The sequence below is a fragment of the Pantherophis guttatus genome, chromosome 2 (genome assembly GCF_059756535.1).
Source record: "Pantherophis guttatus breed Tessera chromosome 2, ASM5975653v1, whole genome shotgun sequence".
NCBI lineage: Eukaryota > Metazoa > Chordata > Lepidosauria > Squamata > Colubridae > Pantherophis > Pantherophis guttatus.
This window is the reverse complement of record NC_142064.1, coordinates 99,292,527-99,309,920: the sequence shown is the minus strand read 5'-3', so window position 1 is coordinate 99,309,920 and position 17,394 is coordinate 99,292,527. Positions and strand designations below refer to the sequence as shown.

At 39.3% G+C, this 17,394-nt stretch overlaps 1 protein-coding gene across 1 annotated transcript in view; it reads left to right on the top strand.

Annotated features, from left to right (window-relative positions):
- LOC117662038 (low-density lipoprotein receptor-related protein 2-like) overlaps positions 1 to 17,394 on the top strand; it is a 64,495-nt gene that overhangs the window by 7,256 nt on the left and 39,845 nt on the right. Inside the window, exons 2-7 of the mRNA XM_087885135.1 lie at positions 10,585 to 10,665; positions 11,448 to 11,509; positions 12,302 to 12,415; positions 13,044 to 13,260; positions 15,005 to 15,124; positions 16,882 to 17,109. Coding sequence (XP_087741261.1) covers positions 10,585 to 10,665; positions 11,448 to 11,509; positions 12,302 to 12,415; positions 13,044 to 13,260; positions 15,005 to 15,124; positions 16,882 to 17,109 — 822 coding nt within the window. The remainder of the gene's footprint in view (positions 1 to 10,584; positions 10,666 to 11,447; positions 11,510 to 12,301; positions 12,416 to 13,043; positions 13,261 to 15,004; positions 15,125 to 16,881; positions 17,110 to 17,394) is intronic.

The window sequence follows — 17,394 nt, the reverse complement described above, 5'->3', positions numbered from 1 at the left end:
AGGAATGTTGGAGGTTATTGTATCTGGCAGAAACTACATATTTGGTTTCTGAGAACCTGGACAACCATGAATTCTTGTACAAAAATCTACAAGCGGCAATCAAGCCATCTTTATAATAGCTGAAGCACAAGTGTGAGCTATGGAGCAAGACAGTGATTTCAAACTGTCAATTTTCAAACAACAGAGAATGAAAAACAAATCCAGTGCTTTGGAATGGCCATTGTCAAAGTCCAGATCTAAACTACCTATTATAGCAGAACCAGGAAACCAGAAGTTCCTGCTAGAAAACCTTCAAATGTCACCAAGCTGAAGCAGTTTAGCATGAAGGAACAGGCCAACTTTTCTATCCACTGATGTGAGAGGCTGATCACCAATTACAGTAAGTGTTTGACTGCAGTAAATGCAGCTGAATAGCACAACCAGTTACTGAATCTAAGGGGGGAATTACATTTTCATACTGGCCTATCACATATAAGACAACTTGATGACACAAAGGAAACAAATGCCAAACTGTGGTGTTTCTTCACACAGGGACCAGGAAACTAAACAAGGAAATGAGCTAGCAGGAATGAGTCCTACAAATCATAAGAATGCATGGTATTAATAATAGTTCCTTTTCTTATAAGGGCCATTGTGATCAGGGGAAAACTACCTCGGGACCTGATATCCCCTTTTTAAGTCTGATGTGTATTGATTTATGATTGTGAGGCCAGAAAGGGAAAGAAAAGGAAGAACTACAGTATGGACAGCAACATCCTTTCCCATCCCATTAGCTGGAAAGTATGGGTAAAATCTTACACATATTAACCAGGTTCTGAGTCTAGAGGAATTCAATACAAGTTCATTCTGAATGGACATTCATGACTTTGGGCTAGTAATCTTTTTTTTTTTTAAGATAATTAAAAAAAAATCATAAAACACATCTTTTCAAAACAAAGCTTTTGCTCCGGTCACAAATTAAAACAAATCATTAACAAATCTTATTTTCAATTAACACAACTCAATATTTTAAACAAATATTTCCTGCAAATCTATCTATATAACTATGCCATTATCCCCAAAAACCCGTTACTTAAATCTTAAATTCTAACCAGTTATCAATTCATTTTTCTCTTTCATTTACTTAGATGGATATTTTAACAATATAAATCATACAATTATATTAAACAGATTAAACATTCATTCATTATTTAATTATTATTAAACCTAACTATGCATTTTATCTTAACTATCACTCTCAACATACACCTCCTTATTTTAATTATCCTACCTCTTTTTATTATCTTTGATGTTAAACCAATCATTTCTATTTCTTGACTGTTAATCACAGCATAACTCTTTGTTTTGGCTGTTGAATATAGCGTATTTTTATTTTTTAGCCATTACCCAGCATGCCCTTTGTTTGGCTGTTAAACACAGCATATTAATTTTGTTTTTTGGCTGTTACACAGCATCTTCAGGTTTGTTTGGCTGTTGAACACAGCATCTGTATTTTTGTTTTTTGGCCGTTACACGGCATATTAAGTTTCGTTTTGGCTGATACCCAGCATGACCATTTGTTTGGCTGTTCAATACAGCATATTATAGCTTTTTGGCTGTTAAATACAGCATGTTCAGAGTTGGTTTAACAATCTCTACTTAAACCTTTCTTTGTTGTTTCCCTCCATTTATGCATTGCTTTTCATTTAATCATATTTTTCTTTATCCTCTTCATAGCATTCATAGCATTTTAACCTTGAGACATGGTTCTTGCTTAAGACATATTTTTAAGTATATTTTTAAATTCCTTTTAGCATTTTCAATTAATCATATTCACCCTTATTCTTTACCTTAACATTTTACCATTAAAACATAGTTCTTGCATTAAACATATCTTTACATGTATTAATTAGTTTCATTTAACATTCTTAATTTCTATAAAAGCCTCCCTTTAGTTTATTACAATCATCTTTACTTTATTTTATTTTTAATCACATTATCTTCATTTCCTCGTCTGCAAACATAAATTTCCTTCCATTTTCCAAGTTTTTAATTTTATTTTCCATAAGTCCAATTAAATCTCTTTTCATATTGTTATTCCGGATATAATGTATCAAGTCTCTTTCTTTTAAGGCTGCGCTTAATCCTTCTTCTATTCCTGCGCCAACATTCAAATTATTATTTGTTCAACTGTAGGAGTTCCATTGTAAATTCCTTTTCTTTTCACCAAAGTCCAGCTGCTTGCAGTCAGGAAAGAAAAATCCTCCTCCACAGTTCAGCAATTTTTTTTTTCTGTAGAGCTCAAAGTTCTCATAACAAAGGGAGGTTACAAAGTTCCTCTTTACGCCAGATGGTGTCTCTCTATAATCCACATTTCCCATTAGTCATGCAAGACCCCATTTTATTTCTTATTATATAACCATCCACTTTATTTTCTTCTTTTAGTTAAAAAAGTATCAAATCTTCTTCCCCCCCTCTTAGTCCAATTTAAATTTTTAAAGTGTTTAGCCCTTTTACCATATCTCTAAATTAAGTCTCTTAGTTCTGTTCCAAAATTAGTTGTTTCTTGGGTCTTTGTTCTTTAAAGTTACAGTTTAAAAAATTTCCAAAGCCCCTTTGTTGCTTAGCCGCTGTTTTAAGCTAGGGGTCTTCTAGTTACTAATATAGCTCCAAACGTTGTTACAAGCCTGGGCTGTTGTCACTCACCCGGCTTCAGAAGGCTCTGTTTTACTTCACTTTCCTCCAGCACTTTTCTTGCCCGGTTGTCCCAGCTTCGTGGCAGCTGCCATGGCTGCTGCCCCCCGCCGCTGACTCACAGAGGGTTTCCTCTGACCTCTGAGGAACTTGCCTGTTCCTTTCGGTCTTCTGAGGTGCCCCTCTTCTTCCCCCGTCCCTGCAGGACAAGTTCAGTCCGCAGTCCCATAGGTGACGGTTCGGCAGCCGGGGTTTTCGCGGGATTCATCAGAGCCCGCTATTTCTCCGGCTGTCTTGCCGCGACGTCAACCAGAAGTCTCGACTTTGGGCTAGTAATCTTGAATAAAAAGCTTTGGAACCTTTTACAGTACACAAAATCCCACCCTCTGAGCTGCCTTTGCTGTCTTCCTCTTAACCTGAAACAAAAGCACCACAACACTTGTGTCATGTGGCTGTGGCTGTTACATAACCTCACTTGGCCCTGACAGAGAAATAGCTCTGGGGCAGCTTCTTAGAATAGTACTACATCAATAATTTCAGATACTTTGCCAGTTCCAGAAATCTTGTTGCATAACTCACTCAGGGATTCAGTTCCATCAGCATCTTCCTAAGCCATAAGAATGGGTTTTTCCATCAACGAAACCAGACATATTTATCAGGAAATGAGAAGCTGTGTGGAAGTCAGAAGTTGCTTTCAAGTCCAGGACTTTACAGTAAAAAATTGTGCTTATTTATTTTTGTGCTTCAGCTTTCCATCTGCTCTCTGTTGCCCATTTTAAAGCAAGTTGGCATCTCTCTCTCTCTCTCTCTCTACTCCTCCCATTAATATGAGCTGGGATTTGTACTGATCACTTGGCATTAAGCATTCACTTCTTAGTGACTGGCACACATTCAGATTTAATTGGTGGTTTTTGGACGTTCACCAAACCTTTTCTTACATCGATCTGCAGCATTGTCTTGGGTTATGCAAAGCAGGAGACAGTCCCAACAATATGGCAACCCCATCAGCTTGCCTTGGCACAAACTCCTCAGCATTCTGTATTTCTTTTAACAAATTTACGAAAGGAAGAAAAGCATATAAGCACAACAACAGAGGGTAGCTCCAGATCAGCATTTGCCATAAACAGCCAAATTGTTGCTTTTCTATTATGCTGACTTATAATTGGCTTTCCATTCTGGGATGTTCAGAAAGGAAACTCTTTACCTTATCATCAGTATACAAAAGGACATTCAGCCTGATTAATTATCATTGCTTCATTAGTTTTTAGTTTATCTATTATCAGAGTCAGGTGAGAGCACTTTAGTCTGAACCAAAGACTAAAGAAGAATAGAAGACAAAGAACTGGAGAAGATCACAAAGTATAAAGATCTGAAAACTGAAGTTGAAAGATTATAGCATAAATTGGCAGTGATCATCCCAGTATTTATCGGTACACTGATTATCATACCAAAAATCCTTGGACAACACTTATAAAAACTGTATATTGACAATATTTCCATCTGTCAATTACAAAAGTCACAGTGCTTGGATGTACAGATATACTGATACAACATCCTCGATTCTTGGGAAGGCCAATGAAGCTGATGCAAATGAAGGCTAACACCAGCTAAAGAACTGGCAGGTATGATTTCATTTTGCTGTGTACATAATAGTAAAAGATAATAATATATACTACGGTTATAGGACCACAGATAATCCTCAACATATGACCACAATTGGAACCAGAATCTCTGTCACTAAGCAAAGAAGTTGTTAAGTGAGCCATGCCCAATTTTACAACCTTTTTTGCCCCAGCTGTTAAGTGAATCACTGCAGTTAAATAAATCATATGGTCATTAAGCGAATCCAACTGGCTGGATTGACTTTGCCCATTGGAAGACAGCTGGAAAGATCACAAGGGTGATCGAATGATGCTGGGACATTCAACAGTCATTAACACATGCCAGTTGCCAAGCACCGAAACGCTCAGGTGACCGCTGCGATAGTGGTAAGTGTGGGGACCACTTTTTTCAGTGCTGCTGAAATTTGAACAGTCACTAAGCAAATAGTTGTATATCAAGGACCAGCTGTATGTGTGGCTTTGTTTATTGTGTGTCCTCTTGCTTGATGTCTCTTAAGAGGAAGTGAAATTTTATCAGATAGGAATAGGAACAAGTGTTAAAAGCAAGCAAGAGCTGAGGATCCCATCAGTTTCAGTTTCATCCCATTCATTTTCAGTTTCTAGATTGTTTTGGTTGGAGACGCCATCTAGTGGAAAACAAACTTGGAAAAAATAGGAAGTCAAGGGCAGGATGCAGGAGCAGCAAAAGCTGCCTCCTAGTCTGGGTTACCAGATATTTGAACCAGATATTTGAACAGGAAAAGGAAGATACGGACAGTTGGAAAGAACAAATGGAGGGAACTTTCTTGGCATCTGCAACAAAAATTAGAATGAAAACCTCCTTAGAGTTCATGTTCATTCCACTGATGCCCAAGACTGTTGATACTCTAAGTCAGTATCTCTGAACTGTTACTTAGAATTGCAGTTCAGAAGTCTCTCCAGATGGCACTTCCCACCCTGTGTTCCTCCTGTTCATTTGGACTGCAACAGCCATAATTTTTCATTATTGATAGTCCTGCTGAAGCTGATGTGAAAGGCGATTCATTTGGAATGGCTTGGAGTGCAAAGGCCATCTTGGAGTCAATTGTCCATGTTTGTGCATACGGCTGATGTTGGATTCAAATCAAACAGGGCAAGTTATGGCCAGGGAAGGAGGAACTCAAGCATGCTAATCTCACAATTAAGATAAAGAAGCCCCATGAAGCTGGGGATATATTTATGAAACAGAACTGGTTTATATGTTTATGAAACAGAAGAGATATGTTTATGAAACATAACTGTTAGCAATGCAATGTGTACCTTTTATACTATAATTAGAACATTCGAATCTATTTGAGGAGTCCTTCTAAATTTTGCCAAAATCTTTAGCATTTCTTCTGGAAGAAAAAAAAAATCCCAGTGTCCATTCTGGATAGATTCAATATCAACTCCAGCCACAGACAGCTCAAAAATGTTATGCCTAAAAATGATCCAGCATTCTGTGCAACTTCAAAGGTTCTTTTTGACTCATTAGAAGGAAAATTCAAACCCAAATGCTGATCTTGTTTCTTTAAATTTGAGCAACCAAGGAAGGCCTGCAAATGCAGTTTCTCACAAGTGGTAAACCAGTTGGATTTCACATGTTTGCAATCAAAATTGATGCTTAATTACTCCATTGCCAGAAACTAAGCTGTTGACATCTAGATATAGGTACATGTAAACCCACTGGGCTCAGTATTCAAAATTCAGAATATTTCACTGCAATATCTAAAAGCTTTAGTATTTAACCCTGGTCTGAATTTTAGTACTAATTCTATAGATTTATTTTATTTGAAAGGGTTCATATGTAATTTGTATTCAGATCTTCAGTTCCTAACAATGATTGTTCTGAAAACAATTCTCTCTGTACCTGGGAGTGAAAACCACTGAAGTCAATCAAATTTACATTTGAATAAACCTGCAGACATTGCTCTGTAAATACCCCAGGTGCAGTGGTGAAATACAATTTTTTTTACTACCGGTTCTGTGGGCGTGGCTTGGTGGGCGTGGCTTGGTGGGCATGGCAGGGGAAGGATACTGCAAAATCCCCACCCCACTCCTGGGGGAAGGATATTGCAAAATCTCCATTCCCACCCTACTCTGGGGCCAGCCAGAGGTGGTATTTGCCAGTTCTTCAAACTACTCAAAATTTCCACTACCGGTTCTCCAAACTGCTCAAAATTTCCGCTCCGGTTCTCCAGAACCCGTCAGAACCTGCTGGATTTCACCCCTGCCCAGGTGGCTGTACTCAGCCACTCGATACTCCACTCAAGCATTCATTAGAAGAAAAGGTGAATATGCTTTGAAAATGTGTTTAGTGTATTATAAAGTCAGGCATCTTCCTGATGCTGACTCTATTAAAAGTGACATCCAGTAGGACAGGAGATACACTCAGCTCAGAGGTGAAATCTACTTACCTTCCCTACCGATTCGAAAGTGCACGCTCCCCGCATGCGTTTGGACCCTCTGTGCATGTGCAAAGCCTTTTGTGCATGCGCAGAGGGTCAAAAACAGGTTACTTCCTGGTTAAAACCAGACATCTGGGTGGGTGGGCAGAGCCTCACGCTGCCGCCGCTACCAATTCTGTGAACTACGCGCCGCCGCTACTGGTTCGACTGAACCGGTCCGAACTGGTAGCCTTTCACCCCTGACTCAGCTCCACTTCAGTAGAAATCTAGCAAAATCCTGCCCAGCTTCTGAGACCAGTTTGAATTGTAAAGCTTCTGCCATTTCCTTTTAATTGATTAAAGCAACATGTGCTTATGTATGAAAGCAGCCTTTGTTTTATCAGAAGATTCTTCACCCAAAAATGTGGCTGATGTTTACTATGATAAATTAGATTTTTGGAACTGGATATTCACATTCCTCAGCCATGGAATGAACTGTACACTGCAAGGATACCTATGACTAGAAACATGGAACAGTTTGCATTCTAATCCTGATAGGATCCATTAGTGTTTTGCAAGACACTTTGTTCCGTAGTTTCATTTACTTAGCCCCAAAGAATCCAGATGACATTCCTGCCAAAATGATGAGTTCCAAGTTTCACTCTATTAATTTCTTACAGGCCCGATTAACAGGCAATTCTTTCAAACCTTCAATATAGTTGCAGTTCCAGCTTGTTTGCTGTTCACAGATCTGAGAATCTGTTGAAACACGTATCAGAAGAAGGAGGGGATCAGGGACTGGTGGTGCTGGGATCACAGGTGGATCACAATTGTTTGTTTAATGGCTATGCGGTGTCCCTGAACAGTATTATTTTCCCATTGTGTAAAAGATTAATTGGGCCAATATTGTTTCAGGCATTAGCTTCAATTACTGCCCTTAAGTTGGCAAAAATATATTGGACCGAAAAGAGTTTTGATCCCATGAAAAAGTTTATGGGAAGACTCTAGTAGAATTAAAAATGATAAATTCTGTTGGGGGACCAAAAGATGAAAATCTGGAGCCTTATTATCATCTTGGATCAATTAAACTTTGTTGCAGCAATTCTTAAAATACACTTTGCTTCTCAGAAACTACTGCAATTGTCATAAATACATGCTATTTGCCAAACCTCTGAATTTTGATCACATGATCTAAGGCAGGGTGTCAAACTCACATCATCACAGCGGTGTGACGTGACGTATTAGGACTTTTTCCCCCTTCACTAAATCGGACGTGGGCGTGGCCCCCTGATCTAAGGACTTCTCATCACTTTGTTCTATACCAGGGGTGTCAAACGCGGCCCGGATTCGTTACACACTGGCCACGCCCACCCCCATTTTAGCAAAGGGGGAAAAAGTTGCGATATGTCACATGATGACAACGAGACACTGGGAGTTTGACACCCCTGTTTTATACCATTGCAACTTTGAATAGTCGCTAAAAAAATGATTGTAAGTCAAGGATAACCCGTATATTCCCTGCATATGAAAGTTACCAAGAAATTAAAGATTGTGGATGCTTTGTGCATGCAGAATAGCTAAAAGAAATATAATATTGAAAGGATAAATCTACATCCTGCTTACAACAATTAATTTTAGCATGTGTCCATTGTCAGTCTCTAAAATTGTTTTTTTTTTTTGACAGAGGGAAAAGAAAGAGAGGTATCTATTGAGCAATTTGTGTTTTATTCTCTGTGTAAAATATTTGTAATTGGTATATGGTTTATTTAAATCAATCTTTATTGCTATTGCTTTGTATTTTAATAAAGAAATACATTCTAAAATTAGGAATTTGCAATTTTGTTTCCTTTTTCTTGCAAGTATAATAGCAAAATATATATCCATTTTCTAAAATTAAGTAATAATGTTGTATTCCTTAAGCACATTTGTATGATGAACATCACTTATAAATAGCTTAAATATCCTTTAAAATTCCATTTGCTTGGTGTGCAAGTACATAATTTAGATAATAAATGTAACCAAGATATAATAAACTGTATATATTTTACAAAAGGCAGTTTATTATGAGGATGGCTATGGCAGTCTTTATATTACAATATAAAAATTGTATGAAGTTGTGAAAGTAGTTATTAATGTATTCAATTAATTAGTTTAATTATATATGTGTGTGAGAGAGTAAGAGACATGTAATCTTTTTGAAACATGAATTTGAAATGGTAGTTTAATATCCCCAATTCATCTTTTTAAAAGATGGTATTACAAGAAAACAAAACTCTAATTCTCTAGCCCTAAGTTAGATATAACCATTGTTTCAGACTCAAAGTCATTTTCACTACTTTTTGAAGTGAGGTGGAGCAGAGGTGGGTTTCAGCAGGTTCTGACCAGTTCTGGAGAACCGGTAGTGGAAATTTCGAGTAGTTTGGAGAACCAGTAGTAAAAATTCTGACTGGCCCCGCCCCCATCTATTCTCTGCCTCCCAAATCCTAGCTGATCGGGAAGGAATGGGGATTTTGCAGTAACCTTCCCCTGGAGTGCAGAGGGAATGGAGATTTTACAGTATCCTTCCTCTGGAGTGGGGTGGTAATGGAGATTTTACAGTATCCTTCCCCTGCCATGCCCACCAAGCCACGCCCATCAAGCTATGCCACACCCACCAAGCCACACCCACAGAACCGGTAGTAAAAGAATTTGAAACCCACCACTGAGTTGGAGAGGAGGAAAATCCAGATCAGATTCTTAACAAGCAAGATTCAATATTCTGAAGTTTAATTATTTCATAGCTGGCTTTATGGTTTTGGTAACGCTTGTATCCATTACCGCTGACAACACTGATAGTACTGGCTGGGGGATTCTGGGAGTTGAAATCTATACTTCTTAAAGTTGCTGAGGTTGGGAAACACCGCTGTAAAGGATCACTGGGTGGGGGAGCAGCTTTATGGCTAATTTTACACAACATTGAATCACAAGCTAGTCACTTGTTTTAGCCGAATGTATCGGGGATATGTAACCCAGGAGATGAATGCATTGCATTATGTTAATCCAGAGCTAGGTGGTCTGTAATTGAGATGGCATGGCTAGAGTTCAGGTTTTTTTTGGGTGTGCGTGGTTGACAATGTCAGTTTTCTGGCACAGTTTTCATGCCATTAAAAAATAACTGCAATTGACAAGATTCTTCTAGATAAGGAATTCCACCTTTTGGTGCCCCCAAGCCAGAAAATGAGTTCAACAGCCAAATCTTTACAGATGCGATCCATTAAATTTACCCCTGGGAGTGTGGAGGGAGAAAATAGCATTTTCTTCCCTTGAGGAACCCAACCATTTATATCAAACATCTACGATCAAATGGGGAGTCTACTTAGTTAACTAAAGAAGAAGAAGGAAAAGCAAATTAAAAAGATGATAAGTGCCAGTTATAATGACTGTTATAATTCTGCAAAGCTTAAATGTACGCTTACAAAGAAAGTAAATGATCTGGTAAGCACATTAACGTGCAGGTAAGAACGCAAAGTTATCTGGCTAGCCTTTATATTATCGAGTAACTCAATAGGGCTCTCTGGTAGGGCTTCAGCGCCCTGCGAGTCCCATATACGTTTACTGAAAAGTAAAAAGCCGCACAGGGAGCGCCCGCCGTTTTCCATTTCCCAGTTAAGTGCGCGCAGGATGGCGACTGCCGCGTACGACGACGCCCTCTTGCGGGCGCGTCGGTAGCAGCACCTTGAGTGAAACCCGACCTAAAGCGGCTTGATTGGCGCCCAGGTGAGCCCAATGGGACTTGGGCGGTCGATAAAAGCTTCCCCAAAGCGGCGTTGCGAGATTGCCGTTTGTGGGTTATTTATTCTTTTTAACATCACCCCCTGCTCGGCTTGTCCTAGACAGCGCTGGTTCGCTGTGCTTTTTCTCCCCAGTCATGGAGCTTTTTACGCTCCACGGTGTTCTCCTGTTTTTGGCTGCATTGAGTGGCTGGGGTCGCTTGTCGCCCAGCGGAGGTGAGAAGGGTCTTTTTGTGTGTTCCCCCTGTTTTGGGGGAGAAGGTATCCTGGGATGGAGTGTCTTATTTTGGAGTCTGCTTATCATAGCTTACTTAAACAACGATACAAAGAAACAATGGGCTCCCCCCCCCACCCCCAGGAGTTTATTGATGAAACAGTAAAAAAATAGGCTTGCTTGTTTTAATTTTATTTAAATGGGGGAAACTGATAGTTTTGCCTTTTTTTCCCCCTTCCAGCCCAAACGTGGGAACCTACTTACAAGTAAAGTTATGGTCTTTACTTTTTATCTATCCAGGAAGGGTAAAGAAGCAGAATCTACCAGTCAGGGACAGTGGGTAAATATGGCCTGGATAGAAGGTCAGCCATCATTGTAATTAAAGTAGAGGAAAGGGTTAAAATCCTGGCAGGTTTTTTTTTTCCCAGGCTGACTTCATTCCAGCCATTCACAGGTATCAAGGAGTTTAGAGTAATAGTGCAGAAAATCTCTCAGGGGGCTCTTAAATAAAACCATTGGGAGTGGCAAGGTTTGAGAGTAAGCCTCATTTGTGTAAGATTCAGTTGATATTCATGTACCTTTACTGTAATGACCATATTAGGTTCAGGGTTATTGATTTAGGAACCATTCAACTTACATGGACATGTCTATGTAGCTTCCTTGCAAACTGCATATTTGCTATTGGCTTTTTAGTGTTTTGGGGTCTTTTCTGTATAGCTTTTAGTTCATGAATATCATTCAGTGGTAAAGTAGGTTGGGTGGGTGAGTTCTTGTCTGTTTTTAGGGCTCCCTTCTGGAAATTTCGGAGGACTCTTGTTGGGAGAGCCCTGCTTGTTGGGCTCATTGGTAAGGGACTTTGGAAGTATATTTCAGCCCTAATTTTAGCTATCAAAAAGGGGCCACATTCTAACTTAATGGTTTAAACCAGGTATGTCCAAACCTGGCAACTTTAAGGCTTGTAGGCTTCAATTCCCAAAAATCCCCAGCTGGCATGGCTGCCTGGGGAATTCTAGGAGTTGAAGTCCACAAGTCTTAAACTTGCCAAGGTTGGTCATCTCTGGTTTAAACTGATATTACAATACTCAGTACTTCTTTTTAATGGGGCTTGCTGTTTAGATCTTTTTTGAATGCCTCCTGCATTGATGGTTTTCAGAAAAATGGCTGTGCAGAAATCCTGATTCAAAGGACAAACTCTGATTTGGAGTGTGATGTCTGCATTAACTCCTGTTAAGATCACCTTAAATCAGAGGCCTTGTTTTGGATGGGAGGCAGCTGTGCCTCCAGGAAAAGCAGAGTTGCTTTAAGAAGGACCAGGGGTGTCCAAATACATTTCAAATAGCATTATGCCCAAACAACAGCATAGAAATATTTGGAATCAGACTTCCCCAAGTTATAGTGTCTCTTCATCCAGGCCTTTGGGGACAGTTACTTACATAATTCTGAGTCAGAATAGCTACTATTAATTTTACTAATTAATAAAATGGATTGCTACCATGAAAATGGTGATTCTCTGGATTTAATTGACCATTGGGCCACATTTCAGTACTGATTCCTAAAAATTCTTAATCATGTACTCATGGCTGAAATCTTATGTGGTTTTGGCTGACTGTTTTTGATCCTGTGCTTTTGTTCTTTCAGATGGAAGACCTTGTAATGCTACCTTACAAGCTGTTTGTGGAGATAAGTGTATTCCTTTCTCATGGCTTTGTAATGGAGAACAAGATTGCCCTGATGGTTCAGATGAACTTTGTGGTAAGTTCTTCAAAGGCATTCCAGCCAGTTGAAGGCTAAGAAACATTTGGGCACTGACTTGAAAGGTACCATATTTGGAGGAATGGGGTGGGGTGGGGAGAAACCTTTTTAATCTGGTGAGAATGTTGGAATTTTTGATAGGTTATTAATTCTGATAAAATAGTTGTGGCGGTTTGTAAAAGGGAGTGATGATGGCTAATTTATACACTTCGACCACATTTTTGAAGCTGGGGAAGGAACAAGTGCACATACCTCAGGCAAAACACAGGGCTGCGGCAGCTCACTTCTAAAATACAGTACAAAGAGAAGAGGGAAGATTGGTGTTCTGCTTTGTTGGGGCAAATAAACCAGGAAGCCCCAAAGGAAGTTTACACAAGCACAAAACTGCCTAGTCCTGGCTTGGTCATACTTGCAATTATTTACTTTCTCAAGTAAGAACAGTACTACAGTTAAGGCGAGTGTTCTGTATATTGCTTAGTATTATTTCAACATATACAAGTTGAAAAGGTGAGGAGCAGACACTGCAAGCATCTTTAATTGCTCTTAGTTGAATAGCATGTTTTTTTTTCCAACCTGGGTCCATGTCTGCTGCTTCTTGCAAGTCCATGCCTAAATTTGCTCGTTTTAGTTAGCTAACTTTGTACCTCCCCAAAAGCCATATTTCCGGCTTCAGTCTGTACCCATGTTGGTGGACCTATGGAATGCGTGCCAGAAGCAGCATGCAGAGCTATCCCACGTGGGATGCGCGGCCTCGCTGGCTCCTCTTCCAAACGGTGCCAGTGTGCGCATGGCGCAATGGAACTCTGCTCTTCCGGGTTTGGGCGCTCCCACATGCATGAAGGCCAGTGAGGCTGTGCGATCCAGGCGGGATGGTTTTGCATGCCATTTCCGGCATGCAGGTCAGCATGCGGTGACGTAAAAGGTTAGCCTATATAATGCCACAGCCCAGGTATATAGGACATACTATTTAACACCAGATAAATAGAGGCCCAACCTACCTAGGAAATAAATTGTTGTACATATGTGGGGAACCTGAACCAGACCATAATTGAAAGGAAAAGATACTCATTCCAGAGAGCCATGTTCAAATAAATTCTAAGTCTAATGTTTCAAAGAAATTCTGGATAAAATTAATCTGTTCTTGAGATATTTTCATTTGCCATCAGCTATAGCCAGTATGGTGCTGATTGACTATCTCTCTTCTTATCTAGGAATTTCAAACTGTAAAGCAATGCAATAATCTCCATAGACCTTTGCCCTTTTATCTGATAGGACAGATCAAAGTAAGACAAGCAATGTTAATTGCATAACCTCTAGTGTCCTCCACATGTTCTGGTCTATAAATTCAACATACCAGACCAGCATGACTACGGTAATAGCAAGTAATTTGGGATAGTTATCCAAACCATTTGGAACTCCTTAATTTGACATTTTGCCATGCCATTAATTGTCGAAAAGCTAAGTTGAGTTTACAAAGCAAGATGTTGAATAATTTCCTAATGTTAGTAGTCTTTACTCTGCTATGACTTTTGCCATGTTCTGTGGTGTATGCAATCTCCCCCCCCAAAAAAATCCAATTTTGATAAGACTTAGCAATGAAAAGTGAATAAAAGACATTATGTGGATGTCTGGCTAAAGTTGATACTATTAGTCAATCCCTAAAATACAGCAATGAGCTTTTAACTAGGTTACAGTAATTCATGCTAGCTGTTTGCAAAATGACAAGAAAAAATAAAACCATGGACTCATTAGTGTTGATAAAGCATCAATAATTGATCAAACATATCAGCTTGGATAGTGTAAGCTTATAATGGAATAATCAGGGTGGCTTTGATTTGCATTGAACGGGAACTCTCTTTTCCTAGACAGCATTGCTGTAAATTGCACTTTCTGGAGTTGAGAACTATGGTCCATCTCGTCCAAGATAACCAGGTTAGACAGGACTGGCCTTTCCAGCTTCCCTGTAGCAGGAGCTCTTTGGATGAGCAGTCAGCCAGGAACAGAATGCCCCTCCATGGCATAACTGCATGTGTGTGGCAGCTTGCCTTTATGGACCGACTGATTATTTTGAATTCTCAATATACAATGGCATCAGCTTCCCATGGAATAGAGGATGTAACGTTGCTCATTGGCATCTTCGGGAGCAGTTTGCATCTTCGGGAGCAGTTTTTAGTGGATGGTTTTAGTGATGAGAGCTGTTTCTCCTTTGAACTGTAGAATCTGTTTAACTTTGAGCTCTTGACTGAGGCATACCTATTGTGGTAACTACTTCATAAACCAACTTGTTTAACCAAATCCTCCTGCACAGCTCTCTCATAGATTAGCACTGTGCTTTATAGAATTGTAGTCCCAGAACTCTAATGAAGGAAAGAGCATCTCCAGGAGTTGGGACTTCTGAATAGGTCTGTCCCAATCCACCAGGGGATATCCTATTTGGGACAAAACCTGAAAAAGCACCTTTGGGACAACCATGACCTAGATGACTGAGAATCTCTATAGACCTAATGGGGACAGTTTCTGTAGAGCAGTTCTTAGAGGTGAATCTAAGTGAAATCATTGAGCCTGTTTTTTGTTCCTCCTCCTTTATAGTGGTAGAATGTGGTGGTGACCCAAATGCCTGGCAATGTGAAGATGGAACATGTATTGCTGCTAAGTGGCATTGTGATGGTACCAGCGATTGCCTGGATGGCACGGATGAAGAGAATTGTGGTATGTATTACATTTAAAATCCCAAACAGGCTGCCTTCATGACACTGCTATTAAAAAAGAAACTGACAGATAAGGTATAATTTGGAAAAAGGCAGGCAGCTGCATCATAAACGATAAAGTAATTGTAGAGAGAAAAATACAATTTGAAGAATTAAGTGTTTTTTTATCAGGGCAACCTGGTCTACCCAAATATGGGACAGAGCATACTGCTTCCCCTTCCCCTTTCGCCTTTCAGCCCCAATCCAGAAGCCTTCACAGAGAGTCGCTTTCGCGACAAACTATTTTTTGTGTTAATTTTTTGTCGGTAAATATAAATTTAACACAATTTGGAGAATTGTGTTTGTAAAAAGAACTCTGCAGACAGATACTTGTGTGAAAGAAAAGATCATCTTTATTTTGGGAACTGTTTTATGCTAGATGAGGTAACTTTAGCTGTTGAATCTGCAGCATAGAACCTGCATGGTATACACTCTGTTACTGTAAAGACAGAGCAGAGCAACAGTTTACGTAGAAAAATACTAGGAAATAACAGTGATGACAGACCTGAAAACATGGTCTGCCCCATGATATTGTATAGAGGCAAGAAAATTAAGACTTCCCATGCCAAGGAAAAGTATTCAAAATGCAGAGTCAAACAGTGGTCACCATGTCATCAAAAAGAAGTGCAATTGTTTCTTGGGGGTAATTATGGTGTTAATTATCTAAGCAATAACGTAAAAGGTTTTTAAAATTCATTTCTCCCCCTTTGAAAACTCTCCATTTTTGTTCTGAATCTTGAGTACTCGGGTCTGTCACATCTTTTTGTTATTAATCTTGAGTTTAACCTGAACAGCTGCTGGGGAGATTGTTTTAGAAGACCTTCTCTTTTTTAGGAACTAAAGTAGGCTGCTGAGGGAGTTATCTTCATGCCTCTCTTGGCTACTTCTGCCCTGCTAACTAACATTTAGAAACTTGGATCAAGAGTCCAGCATTGTGACTCTTGTGAAGAAAACAAAATTACTGTAGTTCTATGCAGCTTTTCTGGTTGCTACTTCTTAAACATCTTGAAGCATATTTCTTTCAAGAAGGTGAGGGTAAATTGTATTTTAAGGGACATGAGTTGCAACTGGAATTTTGGCCTGAAGGTGTATTGTTAGCTATAGATGATAATACAGGCCTCTTTAGCTTGGTTTCCTTTAGGTATGTTGGCTATGCTGGTTAGGAATTATGAAAACTGAGATGCAACATTTCTCAAAGAAAAAAAACCCCGTGAAAAATGTTTTAAGATTGGGAAAGAAAATCCCTTAGCAAAGAAAATAGATTTGTCTCTAAAGATCATTTCAGTAGTCTTGTACATGAACATACAGTAGAAGACCTCTTGGGGGGGGGGTTGTTTGTTTTTTGAAATATGGAACAATTTTATATAATAATATGTAGTAAAGTCATATAGCCCAATCTTTTCAAGGATTTAGAGGCAAAGATTTGTTCAATGTCCTACTAGCGGTCCTTAATTAAAAATACTAAGAACTAATTATGGGGTCCTATGTATACAAAATACAATGCTTGGGTTTTCCATGCAGTTCCAAAACTCTTTTTGCTGTCCTGGACAGGCAAAAGGAACTTTCCTCACCTCTTTTGAAAATGGTATAGACCTCTCTAATGTAGTCATTACAAAGTTTGCTTCATAGTAGAAATCACGGCTGTCCAGTTTATGCCAGTAATATAATGAATGAGGAGGGGAGGAAATGGTCTTTTCTGATATTATAATTTTAATTTAGTATGTGCAGAGAAAAAAATTCCATGCCAGAGCCACAATCAATGCATCAATCCATGGGATGTATGTGATGATCATGTGGACTGCATAGATGGCTCGGATGAAACCAACTGCTCACCCAGTAGCTGCTTAGCTGGACAGTGGCAGTGTAAGAACAAAGTCTGTATTATGGAAGACTGGAAGTGCAATGGCATTGACAACTGTGGGGATCACTCGGATGAAGAGTTCTGTGGTAAGCAACTTGATCTACCCATGAATGTATACAAATTCAACTAATTCATTGTAGCAAAGAATACATATCCAATACAATTCCTCGTGGAGCTGAAGTCCACAAGTCATAAAAGGGCCATCGTTCCCCACCCCTACTAGAGAACAATTTTTCTCAACCTTGGTAACTTTTAAGGCATGGTGGCCTTCAACTCCCAGAATTCTCCAGCCAGTATGAGGAATTCTAGGAGTTAAAGACTACATGACTTAAAATTATCACGGCTGAGAAAAACTGCTATTGAGTGACAGA